Source organism: Cyanistes caeruleus, chromosome 2 (assembly GCF_971803275.1).
Source record: "Cyanistes caeruleus chromosome 2, bCyaCae1.hap1.1, whole genome shotgun sequence".
In the NCBI taxonomy this organism is placed as follows: Eukaryota; Metazoa; Chordata; class Aves; order Passeriformes; family Paridae; genus Cyanistes; species Cyanistes caeruleus.
Window position 1 is genome coordinate 44,108,941 of NC_141702.1, and position 21,044 is coordinate 44,129,984.

General features: G+C 40.7%; 1 protein-coding gene across 1 annotated transcript; it reads right to left on the reverse strand.

The window, feature by feature from the left end:
* Window positions 1-14,030: 14,030 nt before the first annotated feature.
* CD24 (CD24 molecule) lies at window positions 14,031-18,804 on the reverse strand. Its single transcript, XM_086876716.1, has 2 exons — window positions 18,595-18,804; window positions 14,031-16,093 (listed from the first exon to the last, which is right to left on the reverse strand). Exons 1-2 carry the CDS (start codon window positions 18,667-18,669, stop codon window positions 15,908-15,910), a joined length of 261 nt encoding a protein of 86 aa, XP_086732842.1. The 5' UTR covers window positions 18,670-18,804; the 3' UTR covers window positions 14,031-15,907.
* Window positions 18,805-21,044: the final 2,240 nt, after the last annotated feature.

Here is a 21,044-nt window from a genome sequence, read left to right on the forward strand (position 1 = left end):
CGGGACCCACAAATTCCATTTCTATGTGTAATTCTTTTGAAAAGCAATTGTTTTGGTTTTTTTTATTTCCTAGTTTTCTATATATGAACCTTCAAGAGTAATGGAGCTTTTATATCTGACTCTTCATGTGATGAAAATTAAATCTTCTTAGTCTCTATGGGGAAGGATGCACCATAGACAGTGACATTGACATCCAGATGCTCCATTTGTATGTGTGTGTGGTGCAAAATCTTCAATGAGCTTATTTCTGGATTCCTGATTTTCTGTTATCATCAGAGCCTGAAAATGTGATTCACAGAGAGATGTTTTGCTATATAGATTATCATACCTGGAACAAAGCCATGAATTTCCAAACCTTACCAGCTTTGACCCTCTTTTTTTTTTTTCCTTTTCCATAATACTGAACAGCTATTGTAATTGCACTAGTTCAGAATATGAAAATTCTCCTGTCCAGCATTTAACTCCTGTGAAGACAGGCTGATAGAGCAGAGGTTGCTGGAGAGTCTGGAGGAGAGACAGTACCTGAAAGGGACTTGCAAGAATGTTGGAGAAGGATTTTTCATAAGAACAAGTATGATAGGATAAGGGGGAATGGCCTGAAACTGAAAGAGGGCAGGTTAGAAAAGGTATTAAGAAAATTCTTGGCTGTGAGGGTGGTGGTGATGCACTGGAACAGGTTGCCCAGAGAGTTTGTAGACTCCCTGTCCCAGGAGGTATTCGAGACAGTCTGGATGGAGCTGTGAGTAACCTGATCTAGTAGATGATCCTCAAGGTCCCTTCCAGCACAAACTACTCTATGATTCCATGATTAATTTGATTTATGCCCCCATTTCCACAAGAAATGTACTCTCTCAAGTCCATATATTAGTATAACACAAAAATAATGTAATCTACACAAATACAGGTACCTTTTAAAGCCATCACTGCTTTCCACACCCTGCACTTGCAGCAGGATGAGGTCTCACTTGCACTGCATATCACGTCAGCTGCAATTATGAAGACACGTCAGCATGTTTGCAAGGCAGCAGCATACAAAAAGCCTCATCTTACAACCACTGATGCTGGAGGCTGAAGAATATAGAAACAGATTTGTAATAAAGGGCTGTAATAAATACCTGACCTCAGTGTTCATTTTACACACTGACATGAAAAAATCCCCTGTGCTTTAGACCCCTCAGCGGGACACTGGCAAGTTCACCAAGCACCCGGGAAATTTTCAGCCACAGAATAGAGATACCTTGCAGTGCAAGAATCAGACAGCCTGAGCCTTAGGCTTTGGGCTCCTAAGTCTCAATTTAAGGAGGCTAGATCCTGCACAGACCTAACACCTTATTATATGTTCATGTTCCTTTTCCAGGTCTTTCCTGGTAGTTCTTCATCTATCAGCTCTCCCCACTTAAGTTCCTCCCATCCCAGCACATTGGCACCAAAACCACAGACCTACTCTCAACATTTTCAAAGTGGTATTTAGCCAAATAACCCACTACATCAAAGATGAAATATCTCAGAAGAACATGAACGTTTCAAGAGTGTTTTGCTTGTGACCAAAATGAAACCTTCCAACTGGATACCTGAGGACTTTGATCTCAAACTAGGCATGTCAACGCGTCTCTCTTTCACAGAGGCACTTGAAAGGGGCTGCTTTGTATTTTGTTCCTACAAAAGATACAGAAAGACTTCAGAAACCTCAAGAACTTTCCATGGGATGGAATAACTATTCTTCAATCATTTCTCCTCTAACACTTCAAGGGGAGGGGCTCAGGTAAGGGCGCTCCTGTCAACCACCTTGGTCATTCAAAAAAGACTGACTGGAAATATGCTGCAAGTTCTCCTCCTTTTTCTTGATAAAAAAAAAAAAAAAAAGAAAAAAAGAAAAGAAAGGAAAAAAAACACTAAAATTATGCCCAAAATCACTGAGCATTTTGCCCAGTTCTCCTAAAAAAGCCAAAAGAAGAAAGAAATCACTGTATTAAAGTATGCTTCATGACTACAAAGTGTCCAGGAACCTCTTGTATCAGTTTTTCTTTCTACATTTGTCCAATTAATCTTTAGTTTACTTCAAGTTTTTATATATGGAACAGGGTAGCTTGGTTCATGTCTTTTTAAAAGACACTTAGTAACATTTTTTGAAAGTAATTACTGAAGTTGCAATAGAAGATAGAAAAAGGCTATTTCCTACTGCATTACTGTACATTAATATATCTTCCCTGACATTTACTGTCAGGATTCAGTTTTTCTTACCATCAATCTACTTCACACAATTTAGTCTCTTATTGGATTGAAACTTTTCAGACTAAGAATATCCCACAGTCCTTCTGTTGCATGATGATTCCTACCACTTTAGGTGTCTGTTTCATCAATCACAAGAATTAGAGACTATTCTGAACAATAAAGTCAAAAGTATGAATAAGATTCAGAAAATGTTGCCTTTGCATGGTGTGCCCTCTCAGGAACAAAAAAATTTCCATTTTCTATCTACCTTTTGGTCTTTCACATTTCTCGAGTGTCATTTGCATTTGAAATCAGGACAGAGTACAGCTTGATGCCACAATTTTTTTTTTTCACTTTGAACAGATCACCTGTTATTCTTCTACCAGAAGGACTCTTGTATTCCTCTCCCAATTCCTCATTACATTGCAGCCAGTTCATGCTGGTCATGAAATTACTGTCAGGATAAAAAAAAAGTTTAATTCCAAGTCTCCTGAACTTACTCATCAATAGCTTTCTGCTTTTCTTGTATCCAAATGACTCTCTAATGGGAATGAATGACAAGATGGATTATTTCAGCCCAGAAGGGTGAAGCCAGATTACAGGAGAAAGTCATTGCTAGCAGAATGGAGTCAGTCATGGAGCTCAAGCACCACTGCACTGGGCCAGAGAGGCTTCTGAGCCTGCTGGGAAGATTCAGACCAAGTTGCAGGAATGGCTCTCACACTTGCAAGTGTTCCAGCCCCACACCTGGAGCTGTGCCAGTGCAGAAGAATCATTGCTGCATCCCCCTTCAGCTCAGATAGCATATTTATGTATCTGCACACAACCAAAAGGGATTACGGTGAATGATGCTCAGCAAACGCCTGAGAAAAGCTGTCAGATAAAGGCTCCATCATTTTTAGCATCCTCAAAATGTTTTCATTAAAAGGAAGAAATGGATGGATGTCACTGGTTGAAGGGCTCACTTCCAGCAGTGTAATACAAGAAGGCAGCAACTGAGAGGGTGCTGAAAGTTTCTGATATTTTTCATGCCACCCAAAAATAAGAAGGATACTTGGACAAGTCAGTTTTCAAAGCAAAGGGGTCATTCCTGTTCACAAATATAATGGAAAATAAAGAATACCCATTTGATAATTCTGACAGAATAATCTGTCAAATGTGAGGGATTGAGATTAGAACTGGAGATTGAAAATGAACAATGAGGTGCAAAAAGGCAGGGATCTGCCCCAAAGCAGCAACAGCAAATGGTGGCATCTTCAGGTGTAAGGCCTTTGCAGCAGGGGCATCTTCCTTGCTGCTTGTGCAAGAGGCAGCAGGGTTACAATCCATGTCTAGTGCTGCTAGTGCCACCTTGGCTAGTAACAGAATGGGCTGCACAGCTGGCAAGTCTGGAAGGTGAAAGAAATTTCTAGGTTCAGCAATTGCTGAAAAGCTTGTCCCATTCCTGTAGAACATCACTTCCAAGCCCCTGAGAAATGTTGCTGTTATCTCACCTGATCAAAGGACCTTGCATTCCACAGGAAATAGCAGGTGGATAATCATACCCCACCTGAAGAGGAGGGACTGCATCAGCAACCATAGAATTTCTCCTCCTCCAACAGATGCTAAGTGGGATTTCTCTGAGGAAAGGAGCTTAAAGGTTGTGATACCTCCTTTGCTTAAGCTCCAGCATCAGAGGCAAGCTGCTGTAACATGATAAATTAAAAAAAAACAACAACAAAACCAAAAAATACACCAAGAAACCAAGGCTCCAATTTAGAAGGTGCAAAAAGCAACTGCAACAAAAGAAGAATCTTATATCCTTGTTTCAGGTGTCAGTGCCTGACTTCTTGGTGTCATCCAGGATATCACTCACCATCACTCTCCTCCTACCCTCCCTCCCCCCAAAAAAGGCCAGAAAAAGTCTTTACACTGCAGGGAAATACTATGGACAGCAGCTTAATCTGTGCATTAGTGAGGTGCAGTATCTAATAGGTAACTTGGTCTTCCCTAATTCTCCCATGGATCAATGCAAACTTCTGGTTATTTGTAAGATAAAATATCATGCCATTAGCAGAAGCCATTCATGACAAACATCTCAGGCATTTGACTTCTGCAGAAGAGTAGATGTTGATTTTTGCTCTAGCTCCAGCAAAAAAAGCAATTAAAGTGATTAATTGGAAACTATTCAGTGTTCCAGTGCCAAGGTGGGTAAAAAGCACCAAAAAACATCTTGTGAACATCTTTGCTCTCTGTTATTAAAAGAAAAAATTGCACATTCAAGATAGCTGTCAGTCAGTTCTGGTGACTTAATCTCTGTCTCTCTTTTCTAGGCACAGGTTAGAGGTATTTGATATAAAACCACAGTGCATATTTCTCTACTAAAGGGTGTCAGAGAGTGCTGCTAAAGCAGAGATAATCATGGGCTTAAACTCAGAAGGAAATTCAGGTGCATGTTCAAGTAGAGCTGTCTCAGCTTCTAGCAGCAGGTCCTGAGGAGTGGAGCAAAAGCAGCCCCAGAGCACTGTCCCATGCTAAACACAGCCCCTGTGACCCCAGGAGCAGCTGGCCAGGGTCTGGCCAGAGAAATCCCCACTTTTCTTGTTCTCCAGCTGTCTCATTCTCCCCTGGGCAATGCTTGTGACTCAGAGAGATGTAGATAAAGCTCTTTCAAAATTGCACCAAAAAGAAAAAAATAATTCATATGGCTGGGACATACAGTGGGAAAAAGAAGTCAGACCACATTAGAATTATTCTGTCTTCTGACCTGGCCCACAGCTCCTGTCTTGTGAGCAGCCTTCACTTACAGCTCCTCTGTCACACTTTTAGACAAGCCTGAGGACTCATTTGTCTTCCAGGGATGTCTTAAGCTGTAATTAATGTTTTACTATATAGCACCATAAGTCTTTAGGATGAAAGGAGTAAACTCAAATAATTTCCTAATGAAAATCATTAATATTAAATGTAATTACAGAGCTATTGTAATGATCCAAGATCTTCAGAGTATTTCAACACCTACATTATCCATTTATGATTTTAAAACAGAGGTAGATAATAGAATTTTTACAGAAATCTTTAAAAGGGATGAATTCTTCACAGTTATCAAAAAAGTAAGAGCTTTTCCACTTTCTGTAGGGGATGAAGAAAAGAGGAAGGGAAAGAAGCCTTTAAAATATTATATCAGTTTCTAGGCCATAAAATTATATGCACAGTTTAAGACTTGGTGGGAGAAGGACTATGTAGCCATAATTGAATAGAGTTGCCACTCTGTTGAGTAGAGAGCCACTTCAATAAAGACCAGCCATAGATTATCACCAGGGGAAAAAAAAACCATCAACATTTAAAACAAAAAATAGCTAAGAAAATGGATGAAAAAACAAAAAGAGGTTGTTTCCAAAGGAATATAAAAATAAAATAAGAAAGGTCACATAAACCAAATAACATATAATCAGAGGATTTTATATCCCATTTACATTTTTCTTTATGTCATCATATTTTTCCTTACATATATAAGCTGAATGTTCAACAATATAAACATGTGCAGTGGTGTCCTCCTCCTTAGAAATCTTCCAGGAGTTTTCCAAGTTGTTTCTTCCTTTGAGATGAAGAAGTTTTCATTTTTTTAACCACTGCACACATTGTGAGTCAAGACTTGTTAAATAAGCATCCAGCAGTACCAGATATCAGACCTGAATAATTAACTGGTCCATTTCTTCTCTCCATCACCTTTTCTTGCACTACAGTCTTTACATATTGCCTGATAAATCAGAGCTCTTTAGCAAATAAGAGCCACCCTCCCAAACAGAGTTTTCTCACAATAGACCTTTATGATACCAGGTTTTTATGGTATCCTCCCTGCCTTTCTTTCAGGACCCAGCGCACATTCTGGGCAGATTTTCATCTCTGTTGGTGCAGTCTAAAAGTGTTAGTAAAAAAAAAGTAAGCAAGAACAAGATGAATGGGAGGAGTCACAAAAGCTTTAATCAACCCCTACACATTGCAAATAACAAAGCAATTGCTTCAAACTGAATTCAGTGCTGCAATCTTTGACTTCAGCAAAAATCTGAGTCAAAATTACAAAGCCAGGCCTCAATAACACAAAATCTTGAGCAATGTTATATATCACTATAGAAATCCAACAGGTATTATTTTAGTTTGAAAAGAAACAAAAAACCTCAAATTGAACTGATTTTGTCCTATTTAAATTTTGGAAGGTTTTAAAATTACCACTAGTATGTGATGATTGCCACAAGACTTTACAAAAAGTTATGTTGCTTTGTATTCAACACAAGTATTTTCTAGAGAAACTCAAGTTGATATGCCTGCTTGATGTTCACAAATCATTTTGAAGATGAAAAGTAAGAAGTGCTAAACATTAGGCTAGTCTGACCATCTTCTCATTACAATACAGATAGGCAATCTCTCAGAACAGGAAAAACGAGACACAAAGCTGGTCTGGTGAGGAACCTGTTTTGCCTTTGAAAAATGTTAAAGTAATTGATAGTTTCAATAATACATAGTTTCAAAGTATTAAGCATTCCTTTGCTCAGTGCTTCAAAGGGGTCCCCAAATGCCTAGAAATGCAACTATTTTCCTTTTCATGTTTGATAGGAAAAAGTATTAAAAAGACTCTTAAAAATACAAATAAAGAGATCTATCCACTTTTTGATCCACCTTTATCTGAAATTAAAAAAGAATTTCGAGTGCTTTACATGTCCCCCTGTAATGAAAAGCCTCACAAAAAGACTCTGATGTGGAACTAATTTACATTCTGAATGTGCTGAATGGACTACAGAGACTATAGTAACCTTTAGAGAATCTTTGCTGCATTAAAAAAAGCAATTCATATTCTACCTCCTTCTACAGAAAATGAAAGGTTGAAAGATGTAAATTAGACAAAACAAACAAACCTTTCATAGTATATTATGAGCTCCAGGTTTCCTGTGCACTTACTAAAATTTCAGTAACTCCTCTTCCAAATTCAAGCAGAGTAAATTTGAGCTATTTGACAAATGCCTTATCACCTCTCAATTTAAGTGGTGATACATACAGAAGCGCATTTCAAGGAATAAAGCATTAAGAAACAACTTCTTTGAACTTCCTTACTGTCTCACTCATGCCATCAAAGGGCTGATAGCTTTTTTATTATTTAAAGCTCACATAATTTCTAGCCTGTCTAACTGACTTTAAGCCTACATGACCACGTGATGCCTGTACATCTTCACATTTCCTTAATTCAAGTGTTGGAACCCGCTGACCCATGCCAACAGATTTTAACAGGGTGGTCAAGGCCGTAAACAGAATTAAATTCCTGCTCATCCCATGAAAGGAAAAAAAAAAAAAAAGAGGGTTAAGGAAAAGAAAAGCATTCTCTAAAAGCCTTAATTAAGAGATTGGAAACAACATATACTTGTCCCATGTGAGAGACAGTGAGCCTTTCTAAAGATTCCGCTCACTCAGAAAGTGTTTTTCAGATACCAGGATTCCCTTGGCTTTGGTGTTCGTGCCCAGTAAGGGGCAATCAAGTCAACTTCAAAAACAGTGAAACAGTGATTTGATAGCAATTCCTTATCCCCACCATGCAGCATTATTCAAATTATCTTTTATCCACTCAAGCTGTCTGCCTTTCCTTATTTACCCTTGTCCTTGTAACAACTCTGCTGGTCCAACATAACGAGGCCACACTGCTTCTCCAGATGCCCCAAATCCTTGCATCAACACTATTATCCTGGAACCAGATGGGAAAGAAGGGCTGTCAGAGGCCCTCCAGCCTTCCTCTTGCCCAAAGATATGATCAGCTAGATCTGAATTATTCCAAAATGGTGTTTTATCTAACCTGCTTTCAGAAACATCCTCAGCCATGCCTCAGTCGATGCTTATGAACGGGACTTGTTGTTTCCACAGCACACAAGAAGGACAGGCTCTGTCCCTGTATCTCAGCTACTGTCATCTACCTACAGGTCCCAATATGCTTTTTGTAGCTAAGTACGCTCTACTCTGTCTACTTCTTTTCCATCTACAGCTGTTGTGATTTTCATTGCTCTACTCTGAATTTTACCAGTTGATATCTGCTAATTGCAGTGTCCAAAACTGGACACAGCACTTCTTATTTGGAGCTTGTAAGATTTCTTTTGAAGGGTTTGCCTTAAGCTACTTAAGAAGTGCCTTACTTAAGTTTGCCTTAAGAAACTTAAAGATGTTTCTTTATTTTTTGCAGTGTCCTTTTCCCCAGAAAATCCACTACCTGCTAACCCAACCCCTGCCCTCTCCCTTATGCTCCACCCTGTCATGTGCAGGACAGCACTTGAATCCCATTTTATTCCTCCCTTCCCCAGATGGAACAAACCAGCAAGACTGCAATCTCTTCAGGGCTGAAACCATCTTAAAAGGCACAAAGCTATAAACTATTAGCTATAATTTGCCATACTAGCTATATAAAAATATATTAGTATGGATACATCACATATATATTAACTCTAATTAGCTATACTCAGCTGATAAGTAAGATTAAATACAGTATTTCAGTGCCACTGGAAATCAAATGAAGTTTCCATCTGGAAAAGGATGAAATTTCCCATATTGTCAGTTCATCAGCCTCTCACTCAGCCCCTCCTTCCTTCTTGTCAGCAATCAATATAAACCCATCATTCTGGTCTTCACCGCAATGAGTGGCTCAAGCCCAAAACTGGGGCTTGTCTGGGGCTCTCGGCTGTCCCTGGGTTGAAGCACCAAGGGAGAGTGGCTGCTCTGGAAGGGTGCTGATCCCCATGTGTGAAAGCCTGGGACAGAGTGCGGGCAGACTGCGGGGACAGGCGGCTCTGACCTTGTTAAACCCCTCCTGTCCAGCTGCAGCAGAGGTGAAAGACACCACTTTGGTATTCACAGACACTCCTGAGACAGCAATCAGAGGTCCTGAGTATAGGAAGCAAAACAAGCAGGCACACAAAACAGAAGAGAAAAATAAGCAGAGATCCCATGAGGTCCATAAGAGCTTTCAGCGTTACACACTGATTTTACACACAAGGCTATCAAACTACAACCCTCAAGGACACTGGTCTGAACAGGAATTCAAATCAGGCACCAAATTACTTTTGAAGACCTGGGCTTTAAATACTGCTGTTACAGAAAATAGTGCAAAACCTGCTGAAAAAATGGCTAATGCCAACCAGGAGTTTTGCAAGCTCTCAGCACAGGCTGCCTCTGCTCTGAATAACACTTCATATCAGACTGGAGCGAGAGAAAAAAGAAGGAAGCAGAAGTTGAACAATATCAGCCTGCACTGCTGAGTAAGAACAGACCTGCTAAATGTAAACACATTGAAATACTAATTAAAGTCACAGACCCCCATTAGCTGCCTAGCAAAATCCACCAAATCCCTGGTGGAATGAACCACACATTTTGGGATAAAAGCTGACGTCTAAGTCAGGTCACAGGAGTACGTGTGGCCGCTTTACCTCTCATCCTGTTCATCCACCATGCTGGCAACGTGTTTTTGCTTACAGTAAAACTGTGTCAGAGGCCTCAGATCAGTGCCAGATGAACAGGGCTAAATTACTGTGGAATTTGTGTTCTGAAAATAGATGTGTGTTCATTTGATATTTTAATGTCAGTAAAACACAAATTAGCAGGGAAGAAAACATCCCGTCTGTCATCCCAGTTATGCTTCAGGTTGCTCATTTACTGATGGCACTTTGCAAAAGGCCACACCTTACAGAAGCCTGAGAATTTTAGAATGGAGGCTAATTCCAATGTGAAAAAATTGCTGTGCTGCATGTAATTTTGTGTTAGTTTCCTGAAAAAGGAAAGACAAAAAAATCTGAGTAGTGACAACAGCCTTAAAAAAATTAAGCTTAAGATACCCTTGGAAACATAAAAGTCACAAACTTCCAGCAAGTTTTAGAAAAAATATTTTTAAAAATGTAGATAGCAGATACGTGACAGCAAATGTCATTGTTGTGTCTCAGAATAATGATGCCATCTCTCCTTTGCATTACTTGCACAGCCCTGCCAAAGGACTTTTCTTCCTCATACTTAAGCGTTAAACCACAGAAGCTGCCATGTTTGAGCAAAGACTCCGTCAAATCTATATTCTATATCGTATTTTATGATTCAATGAAGTTCTTTTTCATTCTACTAACGTGCCTCAGACTGTCTTTGTATCTGAACAGCTACCAGATAATCTGACTTCAGAGGAAATTCTTCCTGACTCCTAAAACAAGGAAGGTTCTCAGAACATGCTTTTTACCCATTTTAATATATTTGTCATTAAATTCTTGCTATTATGGTTTTAATTGCTATAATGAGCTGTATGTACTCAGTTTTGAATCATACTAGTCCAAGCAATCAATATTTATACTGATATACACAATATTTATTTTTATACCACACAGTTTTTGCACAATAATATTTGTTATTGTACTCAGGTTATATATCCCTCTGAACTCAAGGTTCAGTCTTACACCTCAAAAACCATCTGCATTTTATACAACTCAGTAAAAAAAAATATACAGTTTTTGTCATGTGAAGTTTACATATTTCAGCCTAATGAAGGCAGACTTTAAGACCAGGTTATGCACACTAAGCGATCTGAAAAAAGTTCACGCTGTGCTTTCAGTGACAGTGGTTGAAAAGCGGGAAACAGAACAATTGCTTTACAGAGGCGTTGCTTCCTTTAATAAATTGTGCCACATAAAGAATACTTTTCACGCTAGGTCATTCAAGAGAGATTTTGGTGGAATGCGATCATTCAGTTTATGCAGCAAAACCAAGCTACCACGATTTAATTCTGCTGTGTGCTCAAATTTTATATTGTACACCCATCAGTTGTTAAAGCATAGCTCCTGCTAAGCTGAAAGCATGAAAGAAAGAGTCTCATTTCACTTCTGAAAAGCCTGAAAATGTTTTATTCATGTATTTGTAGCACATACATTGCAGGCTGTATTACTGGATTCAGGAGAGAATTGAATGACCCTTCACAGATGAGATTCTGTTAGTTTAGGATTTTGATTGGGCAGTAAAGAATCTATCAGGTTTTTTCTTCAGCTCCAGGTCATTCATTCTGGACATTTTGATGAAGTCTTAACCAGAGCAATTATGCATTCATGAGCAGGATGCTGAGGGTTTCACTTGGAAAACTGAAGGCTGATAACCAAAGTAAGGATCAAGTATCTTTCCTGAGGCTACTGCATAATGATGAAAAGACCACATCTCAAAGCACATACTGCAGAAAGTCTAGTGCTGCTCTCCAAGCTGCTGTAGATAAACTGATGGATTTTAAATAACCAGCCCCTTCATCTGTCGGGGCTCAGTAGACCTGCACACTGCATCAAACATAACGTGCATTCTAGAATGAAGAGCTTTGTGCTGCTACGAGGCAGAGCTGACAGCTCCTGTTTCAAAGTTATCTTTAATGCAAAAACAAGAAACGTTCCCAATTGTATCCATTACAATAAAGGTGCTGGATGATAAAGTCTGGTACCTAAATCATTTCAGTCATGTATGGGAAATCAAATCTCTATAAGCCTGAATGCACACAAAATGCAAATCACTCTGAACTGCCTTAATGCAAGCACATTCACATCCATCCTCAATTTCAGATACAAGGTGTTATTGTGAGCTCACTGCAGAGCCTGGTGTAACCCGAGCCCAGGGAAACGCTGACTTGGAAAGATGTGTGACAAAGAGCCAAGCCCTGCAAGTGTTTGTTCCCATGAGCCCTACCAGAGGCCAACAGGCTGCATAAGAAGGACTCTGGGGAGAAATTATTCCATATTAAACAACGTACTAATAACATTAGAGAGCAGCCCGCTGTCTCCAGCTAGCTCGAGAGCATTTGCATTGTACAGGCAAACCCTAATTTGAGGGATTCAGCTAAGAGCTGGGAATGGCTTGTCAAAATAACCCTGAATTCATTTATTGAGACATTAACAATGTCCCATCACCACGTGGACAGAGGGGCACTACCCTTGGTACAGCACAGCATTGCCTGTACGCTGCTCTCGTGTGGAGAAAGGCTCAGGGGACAGGGCTGCGTCTTGCTGAAAACAAGGAGGCCACTAGCAGTGGTGTTGGATCTGGCCCAAAATACTTCACCTTGTAGAGATTTTTGCTGAATGGAAGCTGTTCATTCAAGGTCCCTGTGGATTTCTAAACTAGATGAAAACTGCAATTTGGAAAAAATTAAGGGACATCCAGAGTATGATGTTGAGAAGGAAGGAATAGTAAGCTGCACACGAACTGTAAATGCTCATTTCATGTCTTTTCATTCAAATAATAACAGTGTACTTTATTCAGGACATATGTGGCTAGCACATGTTTACAACGAAAGCAATGCCATGCATCAAACAGAGCAGTATTGTTCCAGGGTCATTGCAATATACACTATCCAGACACACCTCAGCTGGACAGATCTGTGAAAGTGAGAGGCATAGGTAAAGAGCTGACTCTAGTTATTGTAGGTGCTATTTCAAAAAAATTAAATAGTTGTGAAGTGCGTAGGCTCCATTCTCCTCCCTCCCCTCCCGCCCCCCCTGCTTTGTTAAATACATCCATCACATCCTCTTTCCCTGGGTGGATTTCTTCATCACTGATTCCATTGTCCTGTGGTGGAATGGAACAGAACAAAGGTTACCAGATCATTTTTCTAAATCGCTCATCTGGTCTGGTGAAAACTCTAAAATTCAAGAGAATTTAAATAGCTTAAATGCTATTAAAGAGCAATCTGGCTCTATTTCTCCAATTTAAAAAAAAAAAAAAAAAAAATTGAAAAAAGCATGGCACCAATTAAGCCAAGCATCCCATTTTGCCTGAATATTTCACAAAAACTTCAAACACATTCCTTTACTTCTTTTGTTGTACTGGTATATCATAGAATTAAGGCCCATTGTTGCAGCCTTTTTTCCTTGTCTACTTGTCTTTAGAGAGAGGTTATTTTTAGTTTTATGTTTTTAAAAAAAGGTGCGCAGCCGGGTTGGTTGGTTTATCTTGCTGCTTTCTCCTGGAGCATTTGGAGAAAAGCTAAACAAAGGAACAATGTGCTTTGATACTCCCTGCACGTTCCAAGACTTAGTTAAACAATGAGCTTTGATAAACTTATCCTGCTCCTTGGGTTTGTTCAGCCTACTGGAAAAGCAGAGGAACAGAAGCAAAGGCCTGCCACGCCACATTCCCTCCGGAGCCTTGGGAGGCCTCTCCAGGGGCCTCTTTCCCACTGACAAATGCAGATCCATGTGCAGCATGCCTAAGTGCTTAGGCACTTGTAAATGTGTTTCTCCACATGTAGGGAGTGGAGATAACCACACAGAACAACCCAGGGCCTTTAAGGGGTGTTAGAAAGGAACGCACCTGAAAAACAACACGGACACAGTTTTGGAATGTCACGAACGGCAGCTTTGTTACTGAATGCCCATCCGGTTAATTTTTGCTTTAAAGCAAAAATTTGCATAAATTTCTACCTCTTCCAGCCCCTGTCCTTCACCAGGCGTGGTTCAGCTTGTATTATTGGGATATACCTAGTGTGTTAGTGTAGTCTGTGGGAGTCAGAAACCTTAAGCAGTTAATTCACATTGCTTTATAAACAGAAGCTGAGAAACAGCTTTAGCCATCATAAGAAAAATCGCTCATTGCCACCAAAAGAAATAAAGGAAAACTGTCTAAGCACAGTTTGTCTAACATGAAAACATAGTCATGCTTTGAAAGGGAAGAGGCTGTAGTGTGTAGGGATAACTTTGCTACAGTTACTAGAGATGCTAATCAAATCTCACTCCCTGGTTTCAAAGCAAAATCCAGACTCCCAGTGGCACAAAACCTTCCAGAGAAATAAAACTAATTACACTTCAGCATTTCTAGACCTTGAGGTTTTTAATCACATATACCATCTTGCTTAACAGTTCATTCACTTAACACAGGCAAGGTACAAGTTTTTGTAGATGTGTCTGGAAGTGCATCTAGATTGCATTGCCTGTCCACTGCTTTATTTACAGGTTTTTTCAATGAAAATCAGTAGCTAATAAATCAAAGCATTATTACACAAACACAAAATACAATCATTAACATTTTACTTGATACAAATGATAAGCATAAGGAAATGTCCATGTACGTTCACTGACATGAATTTGTGTTAGCTTGCTACTAAATATGTGATACTGTGAATTGGTGGTAACTGAAAGACAGATGTGTATTTAAAAAAAAAATTAAGAGAGCCACTCATGTTTGACATGATCTTATACTGAGATAAATATCTACAGACAGTGGTATGATCATGTACACTCACATGTGATCATATCAACATAGTTAATTTTTTTCTGACAAGGTGTCATCATCAAGGTAGTTGAACCTCCTCAACAAAGCTTGCTTTGATCAAGTACCAGATACTATTTTCTAAAGTGTTGGATAATACAGAAACAATCTGTGCAAGTGTAGCAATTTTGATTCAGAAAAAAAATTTTAAAAAGTAGTATTTACAAAGGGAACTTTTAAATTCACTGATTAAATTAAGACTCCAGTCTTCATATTTCAAACACCTGTTCATTTAATTTCTTTTTTTTTTTTTTTGGCGGTTTGCTCTCCTCTCCCCATTCCTTCTCCTCACCACAAATATTAGCCCAGGTTTAAAGTAGACCATCACAATTAAAACTCTTCAAAAAACAGTAAGTTATTCACCTTGTGCCAAAAAAAAAAATAAAAGGAAAAAAAATGTAGCACTATAACATTACTCATAAGGTTTCATAAATCCTTCATAATTAAGGAAAGTTCCAGGAGCAAAAAAAACTTATAGAACTTGTAGAATTTGGGAGGAGAAATAAAGGAAAGAGGAGACATACATCCATTAACTTTTTTGTTTGTTTGTTCTTTTCTGAATTTCATTTACAAAAAGCTCCTGGTACTTTTTCTAATGTTTCCACACCTCCTTTCTCTGGCACATACGGTTTAATATACAAACAATTTAAATAAAATGTCAAATTCAAATTCCCACCATAAATAATTCCACTCTTATGAAAACTGGTGGGGTTTTAGCTATTTCAAAACTAGCCCTCCCTGGCTAACCATTTGGTTAGGAATCAAGGGTTAAATAAGAGGATTCTTACAAAAACTTTGTTATTCTATTTTAGCCTTGTAACAATTTCATACAAATGAAACCTAGAAGAAACCTTTTTCACTGATGTTGTTTCTTGTTCATGCATCCTAATACCCATAAGTTATAACCATACAGACTGTTCAAGAAACAGAATTATTTGAACTTTTCTCTGTTTTCTAGGGGTTCTATGAGCCTGTTGATGTTTTTGAACTTAAAGAATAAAAACTCTTGAAGTCCTTATTCTAAATGGTAGATAAACTTTAAGCCTTTTTTTCTTCATGGAGCGTTATTATCCATCCTTATGATAAGATGCTGTAATTCTTCTCAGCTTTAAATTTGGTTTGTCAGTACTGTCTCTTTTTGCTTCCATTTTGGTTTTCAGATTCCAACTCATTTGGTGGAAGAGCTCATCATTTTACCTCCTTGCTGAAGCTGGTCTTTTCACACTGGTCAGCTTTGAAAGTCAGAATACTGAGTGCTTGCCTAAGTCAGACTGGTACTAATTTGAGTATGGAGTGGAACCAAGCTGGTTTGATGTGGAGTTTGGGTTGATTTCTTCTCATGCTGGGTTGGAGATCTAGCCATCTCAGGCGGTTCAGGAAACGGGGTGGGGAGTGGTAGCCATTTCCATGCCAGAGTCTCTTAACAGCAAAAATACAGAAGAGAAACGGAGAGAATGAAAAAAAGACTTGTGGTTGAGTGAAGAGAATTCCCATGTCCGTGAGTGGTGGTATTGTTCACTGAATTTGTGACAGCTGACAGAGAGGTGGAACTTGCTGAAGAATTGTTTGAAGGTGTCGGACTTGTTCCATTGGGACCACAGTAGATCTAGAATATGGAGAGGAGGGGAAGTAACAAAAAAGGGTTATATTGTCTCTTTTTAAAAATCAGAAAACGTATTAGTAGCAATGAACACTGCGTAGCCCCACTCAGTCACAGCACACAAATGATAAATACAAATGCTCACACCTTTCATTGTGCAGTTAAGGACAAAGACATTTTGAATTGCACGTGTGGGATTTGTTAAAGAAATAAATCTAATTATTTTCTAAATGTATTTCCATAACTATTACTTTATGGAAATCCTTCCCTAAATCAGAAGATATATAGGTTTCAAAAAACCTCACAAAAAAAAAAAAAAAAGTGCAAATGTGGAGCTATGTAATGGCAAATCTTAGGATAAGAAAGACTTTCAAACAACGGCATGAATTGCAGTCTGCATTTGCAGACTAAGCCACAAACGAAAACACAAGGAAACAACAGTCAAGAATCTATTGATGCTGTTTCTGGGGCTGGTCTGTGGCTTCCTTTCAGGCAATGGTGGGGCTTTATGTCAGTGGATTTAATACTTCAGCCTCTTATCTTGCTGTGGTAGCACTGAACTGCAGAAGTTAGAACAATGAAACCATAGTGATTGAATCACAACCTATTGGCATTCTAGAACATACAAACAAAAAAAAGTATAGTGAAAAGGCACCATATTAACAAATTTTAAAAATGCTGACAGAAAGCAAAATAAAAAAATACCCTTTTCCCTTCATAACTCTAAATTATAGGGACAGAACAAAAATTTGCAGTCTGTGCAACCTCAAGATAAAGTTATTCCCTACATATGAGCAGGAAAACTGTCAAAGATAACCAGTGAAAAAGAGCATGTGAAACACAAGGATGAAAAACAAGAGCAAAAATCACATTATTTCAACCCCAAAAATGAATATAATACAAAAGCTTGGCTTTAACTCCATGGCAGCAAACTTGTATTCTACCAGAGCATCCTGGTAAGCTCTTAAGAGTTAATTCAAGTAAAAAAGTATACATTTTTAAAGAAGTTAGTTAGTTAGTTCTGTCCACAAAAGGTGTCCTTATTTTCTCATGTTTCTAGAGCTGCTGAGAAAATAGATTAGCAGAAAAAAAAATAAAATAAAATCATTCCCTCAATACTGAAGCAATGAGGTGTATGTTAAATTAATTAGAAAATTACATAAACACTTTCAGTGTTTCCTACTAAAAAAAGCATACAATAGAAAAACATAAGAACGTTGTAAAGCTTCTGATAGTTTGCATTTTTGGCAATCGGCGTCGTGCTGGAAGCAATTTAGGACTGCAGGATAAAAATCGCTGTGTTGAAGTTTCTGTTAAAACCGGTCTGAAAGTGATCAATAGCGAATTGCTGAGTTAATAACCTACAAGGCAAGTCCCAGCCTGCCCTGGAAATTTTTTTTCAGTCTACATACAAAGACTCTACCATCATTCCACTCTTGGGTATGTATTTTTAAAGTTTTCTTGGTTTTTTTTAAAAGAAAGACAACCTAGTTTCTCTTTTTTTTTTTTTTGGTGGAAGAGAATGAGCTTATGTCCAAATTCCCCAACATCACAGTAGATGGGACCCCAGAGATTTTCTCAACGTGAATGTGATGAATACCGGTTACCCAAAGGGTCTGATCCTGCTCTCATCACTGCCAAGGGCAAGACTCAAGCACAAAGGAGAAGGGATAATGCCCTTCCTCGCAAACAAAGAGGAGAGGAGGAGGGAACACGATCCAGCAGCGCCGTTGCTGTTTATTTTTCTGATACTGTGTTATTCAGCGTTTTGAAGAGGAGGTCGCTAAGAGCAACACACCGATATGGAACCTGGGAGCCCAGCTGGGCTTGGCCGCTCCGAGAGAAGCGGATCGCTCCTGCGCCCATTACCTTTGCGCCAAGGGCAAGGCTCGGCCAGGGCAGCGGCCAGAGCCCGGCGCCTTTGCTTCCAGCCTCCCGCTCCTGCCGGGAACCGAGCCCGGGACGGGACCCAAAGCCCCTCAGCTTCCATGAGGGGGAGCCGGGTCCCGCTGCAAAACTCCCGCCTTCCCGGAGCTCTCTCGGGTTTGGAGGGATCGTTCTCCCTCTGATCAGCGGGGCAATGAACGCTCAGCCGCCGCCCACAGCGCGGTTCCCCTCGAGAACTCCACGGGGGAAAAAAAAGGTGGCGAATTCCAACTTCATCTTTTTCGGTTGGACCGGGATAATCCAGGGCATCGCCACCGCCATCCCAGGGCTCCGGGCTCGCCCCGCCGCCCGTCCGCGCCCATCCCCGCCCGCTCCGCAGCCGGGGCTGCCCGGGCTCGTTCCTCTCGCCCGCCGCCGCCGCCCCGGGGCGGAGGAGCCGCCCGCCACCCACGGCCGCCCGGGGGGCGCGGCGGCGGGCTCCGGGACGGCGAACACGAGCGGGAGCTCCTCTCGGGAGAAACCCGCCCCTCCGCCGGGAGCGGCCGCCGCAGCGGCGGGGAGGGTCTCGCCCTGGGGCCGGCGGAGGGAAAGCGCCGAGCCGCCACAGCGGCGGGGCTCACCTGCGTGGGGAGGAGGAGGGCAAGGAGCAGGAGCCCCAGGCCGAGCCGCGCCGCCAGCGCCGTCCCCATGCCCATCTGATGCTGTCCCGCCGCGATGCTGCTGCTGCTCCTGCCGCTGTGGCTGCGGGCGAGAGGGATGCACGGCTCCGCCGCGCCCGGCCCTTTTATAGCAGCGCGGGCTCCCGTGACGCCCCGCAGCCGCCTTCCCCCTCCTCCTCCTCCCCACACCTCTGCTCCCGCCCTCCGTGCCCGCCGGAGCCCCGCAAGTCGCTGCCGCCCCCTCGTTCCGCGCCGCTGCGGGCTCCGCTCCCCCTGCCCGGCTGTCCCCGGGGAGCGCCCGAGTCCTGCCGGCCCCTCTCCGACAGAGCCGGGAGCTCTGCTTCCCCCCTTGGGCTCTTCCCCCCTCTCTAGTGCCGGCGTCGTGTTCGGGTATGGAGGGACTGGCACAGGGCTGTGGCGCTTGAGCTGCAGTTACTCCAGAGAAATGCTCACGTTTATAAAAACACCAGGCTTTTTCCATTTAAAAAAAAAAAAAAATTAAAATAATTTTAAAAAATCATTAGTGAGAGAAGGAAAGGTGAAAGCGGCTGTAAATATTTCTAAATGGTGGGAGCAGTGGAAGAAAAGCTGAGGAGTTAAGATCCCATCTTGTTCGTAGCTACCTCACCATTAGTGCTCAGGCTTCAGACCACAGGTTGCAATTTCAAGCACTCTTTGGATCTAAATATTTTATTATTACCATTATTCTTTAAAGAAACCTGTGTAACAAGTGGAACACAAAGTTCTTCCAGCTGTAGCCTCTGTGTAGGTGAGGTTCTACCTTCTGGCACAGTAAATGCTGAACTTACATTGTATGTCCCCCCTTGACTGCCTAAAGATCGATTTGGTGAGGCCCTGGCACAACCTTTCAGATGTCTCAGTGTATGGACAACTGAACCAAAACAGTCTGTGTTCACTTTATAAGCTACAAAAAAAGAGACACCAATGTGCTGATTCTATTGCCACAAAGCAGTTATTTCTATTTAAAAGAAGAGCAAGATTTTCTCTTGGCTCAGACAAATCCACGGGTTTCAAAATTAGATAAATCTGTGTTAATCTCAGAACAAAGTGTGAGGAGATACCCAAGTCCAGCACTACATGACCCATTGCCCATCTTCAGGGGCTGGGCTGCTATTGAAGAGCTTCCAAGGGCGTTGCTAGAACTCAGTCCAAAGGCACAGGAAATGTGGAGAGATGCACTGCAGAACTGGGTGCTGGGACTTGTATTGGACAAGAATATTTTGTTCCAAACCAGGTCTTACATTAATTTCTTCAGAATGCCTGACAAATATATAGTTTTTTATGTTTCCAGAAATAAAGGCATTTTGTAAGCTGTACTACCCAAAATATCAATCCCTCTTCTATACCAGGACGAAAGAGCTTTTGAGAGCTTCGCTAAGTTTGAAGCACTTTTGAAACAACATTTCTCTTATTCTGATCATAGTCATAGCCCAGTTCTTAACTGTAAGAGACATAGTCTATCAATAGAGTAGCTATGGGAACAGTCATCAAATTGATGGTCTGATGTCTCTGAATATTCACTGGTTGTCTGCTGAAAGCTGGATGCCAGAAGATGGCTTTTCATGATTATGGAGATATAAGGAGAGAAAAAAGAGAACTGTGGTGGACTTAAAATGACAGAGGAGTGACAAAGCTCCTGAGTGACAAAACATTTCTATCAGTACTTTTCCTTGCCTGCAGTTAGTTTTGGTTGTCATAGTTTAATGAATCATAAATGAGGGAGAGGATCACCTTTTCATTCAATAGATAAGCCTAACACTACAGAAAAGTGAAATTCCCTGTGAAAGAAGTCACGTGAATCACAGCAGTGAAGTCAGGGCTCACATGATTCTGACACCAGATTCCCTGGAGGCGATGAAAAATGAAGGGAATCCAGTTAGGGCTCTACAATAGCTAAAACAAAGAATATTCTAGTGTAAAGCTGACAGAGATGGCTGCCATTATTATCTCTCCCATCTTGTTAGGGAGAAAAGGAAGTGATACAGCTGTTGCATGATGCCATAGGGATCATAACCGGCTGTTCCAGATAGAAGCAGCAGCTGAGACACTTAAATGTCAACACGTGGACAGATGAGAATGATAGAGCAACAGTCAGGTGGCCTTTCCCATTCTCTCTACCTGTGCATCTTGCCTGAGGTCTATAACTGTAAAAAAAAAGAGAGGATGATGCACAATGCTTGTAAGGTTACATGAACCAATACAGCATGATATAACTGACAATGACTTTTATTATTATTATTATTATACAGTATATTGCACTTCTGGTGTTTTAATAAGTTTCAGTGAAAATGAGGGTATCTTTCTTTTTTGCTAAAAATATTGTAAAGTCTGTTCCTCTGTTTGAAAATAAGGAAAAATATTGAGGTTTAAAAACATTTGGCAGAAATTAT

Excerpts from the sequence above, each read along its gene's own strand:
- CD24 (XM_086876716.1), bottom strand. The coding sequence starts at position 18,669 with ATGGGCATGGGGACGGCGCTGGCGGCGCGGCTCGGCCTGGGGCTCCTG. Across the intron at positions 16,094-18,594 it reads CCCTCCTCCTCCCCACGCAG|ATCTACTGTGGTCCCAATGG; the intron begins GTGAGCCCCGCC and ends TCCATATTCTAG.